Below are 9242 nucleotides of genomic sequence, written 5' to 3'. Positions count from 1 at the left end.
TCATGTTACTGCATTGATTTTTCAAGGCCTATCATCATTCACTGAGATTGCTCGTTGTTTTGTCTATCGTATACACCTACATGGATATGTGTGATGTATTGTCTGTACTACTTATTATGTAGCTGTGCCACTTTCTCTGGTTTAGGACTGATCAATGGTATGTACAAGAGTTGCATTTGCGATTTCGGCTTCAGAGTGACCGCGGCTGGAGGATGCAGAACACGATGCTTCTTCTATTTCTACGAAACCTACGAACAGTGTTTGTTGTGTTACGCATATCACTTCATGAACTCGCTTTCATGCGTTCCTAATGTTACTATCGTACCCGCGAAACCGTTACTGTATAATAGCTTGCTGAACTCCCGACGTTGGTTGTCGTCGGGTACCGTAATGGCCATACAGGCTCCGGTCAGCCCTTGCCTATACAGTATTCCGTGCGCTGCACTTGATGCGTCGGTTAAGACGTACGCTTGAACATGATGACCGTTCTGCAGGAGCAGCGTCGGGACAGATCGCAGACGTACCCAACCCGCCGGAAGCATGTAGCCAGCTGTACAGAGTGACTTAGATGATCAGCTAATATCAGCTGCAGACAACTGTCGTAATAGTGAGGAGTACGGGGAGTTGGCTCATTCGACAGACCGGTGAGTATTGACAAGGATGCGTTCCACCACCCCAGCTTCACCAGCCAAGTTTCGGGCTCGTCAAAAATTATGGTAAATCTAAGTATTCAGTATCCAATGCACCCGAACCGGTTGTGATTGTACATATCTCCGAGCTGTGGCGGTCAATGCAACTCCCAAGGCCGCATCAGTCATAGAATACAAGCAACCTCAGCTCTATCGACTCCCGTAAAGCCGCATCCGCGGGCGTACTCGGATCCTCGAACGCAGTGTGCGGTGTCAAAATGGCGACGCCGTCAGTCTTTGAGTCGAAGCTATGTACCATGTCAGAAATGAATACTTCCACTAGACTTCGCCGAAGGGCACTCACCATTTAATAAGCACAAATTCATCAGGCTCCATGCCCTTCAAGTACTTCCACTGGTGGTTCGGGTTGTGGCGCACGCTCATCGTCTCGCCTTCCCGGTCTGGATACTTGAGTGTCGTAGGAACGAGGTCCACCTTCGGGTCAACGGAGCGGTAGTCGCATAGTGCAAGTGGCCAATCATATGCCGCGTGCGAGATCGGTCGCCACAGGTTTATAATCTGGAAGCGGCGTCGAAGGAGATCCGGCGCGTCCACAGGAGGAAGATGTCGGTGTACGCGTGCGATGGCGGACGCCGTCGTCTGGTCGACGTGCACGAGGGGAACAGGTTGGCGCTTCTGGGGAGAGTCGTCAATTTCGCCAGGACGCCGCCGGCGAATCGCTGGTCGAAAGTGTGAGTGTGTGCGTGAAAGAGACATGACGTCGATCCGAGACGTACTGTGGTCAAATACGACTGCCCGGCTCGCGCCCGTCAGCTCCTTCACGAACTCGATGCTCTCGGGGTAGTAATCTCGTTCAATTTCCTTATCATCCGTGAACGCCTTGTGCGTAGCGGGGCGACGATAGAATTGGAAGCCAGTGGTGTCGAGTGTGAACTCGTGCTCCTTCCCGCGGATATTTTCTATCTGAACCGTATGCGGATCGTCGAGCCAATTTCTGCGCGGTTGGCCGGTGCTTGGATCTGCGTTGACGTTATTGTACGGCTTAGAACCATCTGGCGGCGGAGCAAAGTAGATAAGCCCAGCAGCAACAGTGTTCTGGGCGGGGATAGTGGTGGACATGATACTGGCTGTAGCAAAGGCGGTTGAGATGAGAGATGGTTGTGAGCCAGGAATGCTGGACGTGCCAACGGGAATGCGGTCATGCTGTTTATATATCTGGATTTGCCTTGGGAAAGACGACGATGGCGTGCTAGGAATGGGGTTTCCGCCGCTGACCAAGCTCCGAATCGCAGTACAAGTCTCGCTCAGTCAGACAAGGACGCTGACGGACACGACACACTGTGGGCGATTTCAGAGAGCTCGAAAGTTCTCGCATAGCTCCGGATGGTGGGCGTAGGCATGGCACCAGAACATGATTGCTGCGCAAGCTTCTAAGAGTCGATGGCGAATATACACGGACAGCGGTCATTGGGGTAGGCTGCGTGGTATACTGTAAGTAGTAGGCTGCGATAAGATGCAGCTCGATTGATCGGTCATCGCCCTGAAGCGCCGCATAAGAGCGCTTGGTTGCCCCGCAGCTCCCTTTCTTCAACCACCATCGTTGATTTCGTCTCAATCCTTCAACCTCAAAGTGAGTCGATGTTTCATCTATTCGTCGTTCGAAGCTCATGACTATTTCCTCCAGCAACATGCAGATCTTTGTGAAGACCCTCACGGGCAAGACCATCACGCTCGAGGTCGAGTCGTCGGATACCATCGATAACGTAAAGGCCAAGATTCAGGATAAGGAAGGGTCAGTATCGTTGTGCGAATGGCAGCTAGAGACGTTTGAATTGACATTGGTTTGATCCAGAATCCCTCCTGACCAGCAACGCCTTATCTTCGCTGGCAAGCAGCTCGAGGATGGCCGCACCCTCTCCGACTACAACATCCAGAAAGAGAGTACTCTGCACTTGGGTAGGTGTTCATGCATACGTTGTCGCTGCCCGCTTCTGATGACTCTTTTTCAGTCCTTCGTCTGCGCGGTGGTATGCAGATCTTTGTCAAGACGCTGACGGGCAAGACCATTACGTTGGAGGTTGAATCTTCCGACACTATTGACAATGTGAAGGCGAAGATCCAGGATAAGGAAGGCATACCTCCCGATCAACAGCGCCTCATCTTCGCCGGCAAGCAGCTCGAGGATGGTCGCACTCTTTCTGATTATAACATTCAGAAGGAGAGTACTCTCCACTTGGGTATGTACTTGCTTATTAATGTATTGCATGTATACTCATATGCTATGTATCTAGTCCTTCGTCTGCGTGGTGGTATGCAAATCTTTGTCAAGACGCTCACCGGCAAGACGATCACGCTGGAGGTTGAGTCTTCTGACACAATTGATAACGTGAAAGCGAAGATCCAAGACAAGGAAGGTATTCCCCCGGACCAGCAGCGTCTTATCTTCGCTGGCAAACAACTCGAAGATGGTCGCACCCTGTCCGATTATAACATCCAGAAGGAAAGCACTCTTCACCTCGGTGAGTATTGTCAGTATACAAGTGAATGTGGCGCTCATCTATTGCTCTTCAGTCCTCCGTCTCCGTGGAGGTATGCAGATCTTTGTCAAGACGTTGACGGGAAAGACTATTACCCTCGAGGTTGAGTCTTCCGACACCATCGACAACGTGAAGGCGAAGATTCAGGACAAGGAGGGCATTCCCCCGGACCAGCAACGTCTCATTTTTGCCGGGAAGCAGCTTGAGGACGGACGTACCCTTTCTGACTACAACATTCAGAAGGAGAGCACTCTCCACTTGGTGCTTCGTCTGCGCGGCGGGCTCTGAGTGTGTCTGGGTTTTGGATGAACATATGTGATGTCTTGATGTTGTTGTGTATCACTACTTGTTGCAATATCATTCGCTGGTTGGTTGAATGCTACCAATATTATTTGCCTTGAGTCTTGGGCTTCATGATCATGTCTCGACTGCGCTCGGGGCGTTGACGCTCGCACTGCAACCACTGTATGCTGGGTGCTGGCCAGCAATGGATAACACGGCGTCATCGTTGCGGACTCGTACCCCACTACAGTATATTGACATTCTATGGATCCGTGGCGCTTGCCCCGGCTAATTATAACTTCTCACTGTCACCACGTCTAACCTTAGCTTTTAGAACTCGTGATGCTGTTGTGCAATACATCTACGACTTCAATTTCACCATAGATCCAGAGTCGAAGGTTCATCGCTTGATTCATTATCGCCCAGCCAACCGGGGTTGCGATTTATGCGTAGCAAATTTGGTGATGTCTTTTTATTTTGTCAGAATTGACTCGGGGGAGAGCGAGAGGAGGAGGCTCGGACGGTGCAATTGGGTGCGAGGATGCAATTTGGATGCGTGCTGGGTGCAATCTTATGGTAAGCAGTATATCCCGTGTAGCTTGTGTCAAGGCTCGTGCGCTGGAGTTCTGATCTCGCTTGGCATGGACGCCGTCGGTTGCTGGAACGTTGAGCTTCTGCAGGTTTAAAATAAGTTCATCCTTGGCGCATGGAGACTCCAAAAAGAGCTCTGGACTGCTGCCGAGAGGCGTCCATGGATTTTCCGACAGAGAATCTTAGCACCGCAGCACAGAAGTTTTAACGTTGACTGGAGCTTGCGGTCGCAGTTCGTCCCAGCGTGGTCGACGTTGTCTGAATATATTGACGGGGCGACGCCGATACGTGCGCCGCAGATGTGTTCATAGCAGCTCGTCCCTGTTACGGACGTTCTTACAGCTGTGCCCAGATCCAAACACGTGTTAGACCTGGTGCTGTCATGATGATGAAGAGATATGTACAGTACTATATCCGATCCCGAGCTTCGCAGCGGTCGCCGGTGTGATCACATCATTATTATTGGCAGCTGCATGTCGAGGATCTTGCAGGCGTTATATGTCGATGGCTTGATGTTGGGTACGTAAGTGACAAGAGCCGAATACACGCATGCTCGTCCTTCCTGATGGCCTCGTTGACACGCTACCCGGATTGCCCTTTCCTCTCCAAGGTGGGCTGCACAGTTTTTTTTCTACCTTGGAGCGCTGAGTGGAGCAATACGAGGTTTCCAGGTACGGTCGCGTTATTTATTTCCATCTGACGCAGAGTCTCAGGCTCTTCAGATGGGATAAAATGATGCGCTGCGCTCGGCGCGACTCTTCTTACAGTCCAATTCTTATCCGTCACCGAGTCTTCACGAACGGCCGAGGCTTTGGGATTCCGAGCCGGGATCGGCCAGATCTCTCTGGTCCGGAGCCCTGTCACCGCCCGCATAATCGTGGGTGGATACTTGGATTGCAATCTGTATCTGTATCTCTTCCTCTACACACTCTTTCCCTCTCCGTGTATGGTGGCTTTTGGTCCTCCAGCCGTATCAACAGGATGGTGGAAGTGACCAGCGCGAATTTGCACACCAGTTTGGGTGCTTTGATCCTGGGGGGCATGGTCGCAACGGCGTGAGTGCTCTGTTGTTGGGTTGCGTCGGCGTCTCTAACAGCATGTGCTGCACAAGCCTCTCGGGCATTGTCTCCATGCAGACTATCCTTTACTTCCGCCTGTTTGAAAATGATGACTCCATCCTTAAGCTAGTGGTGTGTTACTTCCTCGAGTATTCGCGTATACAAGCGCGCGCATTTATGGTCTCCCTCAGGTTGGAATGGTCTTGTATGCCCTGTTTTAAAAAAATCTCTTTTTCAAATTACTGACATTGGCGGTGCGACACCCTCAAGCATTTTGGACATTTTACATACATGCATGGTATGGGCGGCCGATTGGATGTATTTCGTAGATAGCTTTGGGAACCCAAATATCACTGATCACGTCTTTTGGTGCGTCTTTCTATATTTGTTAACTTACATGACCCGAGGGCAATATCGCCAATGTTTAGGGCTGCTGGTGTATGTGATGTGATTTAGTATATGCGTTTTACATTGAACTGACAGCCGTGTTCAGCTGACAATTGCATTGACCGTGCGCAACATTTATTATCAAAACCGTTCACTTACCGATGTCCTTTGCAGGCCATTACGACTATTGCTGTCCATCTGTCAGTCTCTATACTTGTTTCCTTGCAGAAAAACCACTTACCCGCTTCATGCAGATTCTTCTCGTATCGGCTTTTGAAGTGTAGGCTGTTCAGTGTCACTATCAGAATCAACCGCTGAAAATCTCATTCCAGTGAGCAAAGGCAATTATTTCCTCACGGTACCAGTGGTATGTGTTTAATATACCCCATAAGTCAATGATCTCATTTCATCAAATTAATTAAAGACACTTTTGGCACTGGGTCGAGTCGGTGAGTCGTATTGAATTATGGAAAGCCGGTGCGCGATTGAGCAGCTGTTCTTCACAGTTTGTGCTATTAGTGAGTTGACTCCGTCTCTACATCTGAGAATTGTAACACGAATTTTTTCGCTAGTCACTTCCATTGAATTGTTCGTTATTGCACCGCCTTATCATCAACTCAATTTTCTAAATGAGTTGCTGCAGGATACGATTAGAGAGCTTTTATGATTTCTACACTCATTATCGAGTAAGTGGTATGACACCCAGTCCGGATTGAATGTTAACCCATGGCGGTTGATGATGAAATAGTGGCTCTTCACTCTGGGCCTGGCGCTGTCGGCGGCTGTTGATGTTATGATCACCAGTGGCTTATGTCTGTATCTTCGAAAAAGTCGTCATGGCGGAACTGGGAGGTGCGTGACCAACATTTGTGATTTTTATAAGATGAATCTATTGTCGTTTAGGCTGGATCGTGTCTTGAATTCTGTGACTCTTTACACTGTGGAGAACGGTCTACTTACATCGTAAGTTTGTTGCATTCGCAAGGAATGTGCGTGGGCTGATGTTTTCTAGTGTGATCACCGTCTTGTCTTTGATCTTCGTGAGTGACAAAGATCATGGCTCCATGACGTCATAACTGAAGATACTCTCGCAGTGGCTCGTGAAACCCCACGTTCTTATTTACCTTGCGTTCCACTTCGCGATTAGTAAACGTGAGTTTGTCCTTAGTGGCAGATTTTGCTTGACGCTGGATTGATATCACCAGTTTATGCCAACTCGTTTTTGGCATCGTAAGTACTCCGATTCTGTGTCGAAGGCTCGCCCGCTATTGGGCTAATGTCATCGCACATAGGATGAACGCTCGCAAGCTTTTGAGGGCACAAAATATGACAAGCTCAGGATCTGAACATCGTCTTCCAGTTATTTTATCACACCATTTAGCCGGGAGAGATAGGCGGGTTTCTGTGCGGATCAGTTCTTAGGTTATTCTTACATTGAAGCTGACGCTCCCAGCAGAGGATGCAAGATACCGTTGATTTCACCAGCACTAAGGTATGTCATTCCCAGGATGCGATGGTACAAGGAATATAGACTAAATTTCATTCCGCTCAGCTGCAAATCACAGTCGACAAGACGGTCGACTATATTGCAGATGACCCTATTGCGACGAGTTCTGCAGACGAACCTAATGCCATCTAATCGGTCGTGTTACCCATGGTCAGATAAAAGCATGGCCTACGTCATTTCTACTATAGTTCATTCGACGTAATGATCCCCCTAACATAAGACATACAGTTTTGAAATATACACAATTTGTTACCACACTCAGATAGGTGTGTACCTTCGTGTACGTGTTATCTACACAGGGCCATACCCTTACACAATATAAACGAGAGTCACAAAGATATACACGAGGACGGGATCTTTAATTAATGTCAACATGAACGTGGCAGTGCCAGCCACATGTCTTCACTCTGCTGCCCACTCGTGCAACATGCACTTTCGTGAATGTCCAAGTGCATAACATGTTGACCGAGTCGTTCCCCATGCTGTGATCATCACGACATCGCCCGATGAGGGAAGCTAATGAGCGTGCAACGTTCGTGTCGTTCATTTACATCTGCTGATAACGAGCATGCAATCCTGCAGGTGTGTCAAAGGTACCGAGCATTCGGAATGTACCTTTAGTCTGTGGATATCGAAGGCTTGCTAAGTTCTGACTAGGCAACTCAAAAACTCAATCCAGTCGAACCCCATTCGATGGATCAATCACCCTGAGAGTAACGATGAAACAGCGCTTTGAGATTCTAGGTTTCTGACCTACATTACCTTGATCAGTCTAAAACATGGTGCTGGAGAAGCAACGAGCATGGCATATGGTATGCGACTGGAACCCTTACGCCCTAGCCAGAGCCGAAAGAGATAAAGGTGCGGAACCATGCACCAAGAAGACTGCCATCGCGGACACGCGGAAGCAAGGAGGCAGGATAGGCCAAATTGCTGCGTCCGCAACACAGGCGGCCAAAGCGTGAGTCTCATTGATCCCGGGCCCTCGGGCTACATATTGACCTCCCTCGTTCGTTGGATCTCCCCTATCACCTGCCTTCTTCCCCATAGCTAGGGCTGCTGAATAGCCAATCAAACGAAATTAGTCGCACTTGCCCTATACCTTGAGGCCCACAAACCTGAACATGAACTGGTCATTCGACATTCCAGAGACTGTATATCACCAGCCACCTCGACAGTCGTCTCATCTTCGCAGAGGTCTCCGCGACGCACACCCTCCGAGATCACATTCTTCCACCACCGAAAGCCAGTCCCCTCGCCTTGCTTATCCTCACAAGACATTTACCTTAGACACTTGCGACCACGCTCATCCGATGAAGGTTCCTTGGGAACATATGGCTCAGACTTGTGCATGGGTACTCGAGCAGACTGCCGCAGATATAACCAGGAAGAACGAAGAAACACTGCGATGGGTTCACCAGCAACAAGGACAAGGACCCTCACGGTTGCAGACCGAAACCTTCCAGAGGAATGGCATCGATAGTCCTTCACATCCTGTGGAATTCATCGAAGTGTTTACTGTCGAGCTTGGAGATCTACGCCTCACGCAGGAGACGTGGAGAGCGGCAGAACGATGGCAAAGAGAGGCGGAAAGGGTTGTTGCGGAAGAAATGCGACGGCTTCGAGCAGCACGACTGGCGACGGAGCGATGCAAGCTAGCATATGAGAGGAAAAAGGCAGAGGATGAGGCAAGAGAACGCAGACGGCGAGGAAGAGAAAGCGAAAGAATGAAGATGAGAAACGATGGGGCAGATCGGAGTGCATGGGATACCTACGAGGCTCGATGGGCGACGATCGCGTCGAACGCAGGGTCAGCGGAGACACTGACTTTCGAGACAATACCCTGGCCGGTATTCACTGCACCACGATCCGCGGATGATATCAGGCCGGGACGGGTGGCCATGTTCATCCTATCTCCTGTTCATTCCCAGGGCCAATCACGGAAAGAACGAATCCGAGCAGCATTACGGCGATGGCACCCAGATCGGTTTGGCCGATTGCTCTCCCGTGTCGAAGAGCAAGACAAAGCGATAGTCGAAGAATGTGCCGGACATGTTATTCGCTGTCTGAATAATCTACTAGAGAGGCAAACCTAGAGTCAACGGCGAGGTGAGCTCGTTTGTAACTCCATCATCCAGTCGCCGGACGTACCATTCATCGTTACAAATCAGTGCCTTATCATTGCTATGATTTCACGTCGGGTACGTGATGCATGAGCGCGGCTAATCTA

The 9242-nt window shown here is 49.7% G+C and overlaps 4 protein-coding genes across 4 annotated transcripts; 3 read left to right on the top strand and 1 right to left on the bottom strand.

Moving 5' to 3' along the window:
* Positions 1 to 810: 810 nt before the first annotated feature.
* On the bottom strand, positions 811 to 1769 carry FIBRA_01901 (uncharacterized protein; the record flags this gene model as incomplete). The annotated part of the gene is made up of 3 exons (XM_012323769.1): positions 811 to 937; positions 994 to 1369; positions 1427 to 1769. 3 exons carry the CDS (start codon positions 1767 to 1769, stop codon positions 811 to 813), a joined length of 846 nt encoding a protein of 281 aa, XP_012179159.1.
* A 548-nt stretch (positions 1770 to 2317) lies between these two features.
* Positions 2318 to 3475, top strand: FIBRA_01900 (uncharacterized protein; the record flags this gene model as incomplete). The annotated part of the gene is made up of 5 exons (XM_012323768.1): positions 2318 to 2442; positions 2503 to 2606; positions 2660 to 2887; positions 2942 to 3169; positions 3222 to 3475. The coding sequence occupies 5 exons, from the start codon at positions 2318 to 2320 to the stop codon at positions 3473 to 3475; spliced, it is 939 nt and encodes a 312-aa protein (XP_012179158.1).
* A 2063-nt stretch (positions 3476 to 5538) lies between these two features.
* FIBRA_01899 (uncharacterized protein) lies at positions 5539 to 7144 on the top strand (the record flags this gene model as incomplete). The annotated part of the gene is made up of 17 exons (XM_012323767.1): positions 5539 to 5556; positions 5612 to 5629; positions 5680 to 5705; positions 5760 to 5785; positions 5838 to 5872; positions 5930 to 5954; positions 6012 to 6023; positions 6078 to 6093; positions 6149 to 6191; positions 6254 to 6357; positions 6409 to 6468; positions 6518 to 6545; positions 6600 to 6657; positions 6711 to 6735; positions 6798 to 6909; positions 6962 to 6997; positions 7058 to 7144. 17 exons carry the CDS (start codon positions 5539 to 5541, stop codon positions 7142 to 7144), a joined length of 729 nt encoding a protein of 242 aa, XP_012179157.1.
* A 1202-nt stretch (positions 7145 to 8346) lies between these two features.
* Positions 8347 to 9108, top strand: FIBRA_01898 (uncharacterized protein; the record flags this gene model as incomplete). The annotated part of the gene is made up of 1 exon (XM_012323766.1): positions 8347 to 9108. One exon carries the CDS (start codon positions 8347 to 8349, stop codon positions 9106 to 9108), a length of 762 nt encoding a protein of 253 aa, XP_012179156.1.
* Positions 9109 to 9242: the final 134 nt, after the last annotated feature.

This window comes from Fibroporia radiculosa, assembly GCF_000313525.1.
Source record: "Fibroporia radiculosa TFFH 294 genomic supercontigs, scaffold971, whole genome shotgun sequence".
Lineage (NCBI taxonomy): Eukaryota > Fungi > Basidiomycota > Agaricomycetes > Polyporales > Fibroporiaceae > Fibroporia > Fibroporia radiculosa.
The sequence above is the reverse complement of the archived record's forward strand: the minus strand, read 5'-3'. Positions and strand labels throughout refer to the sequence as shown.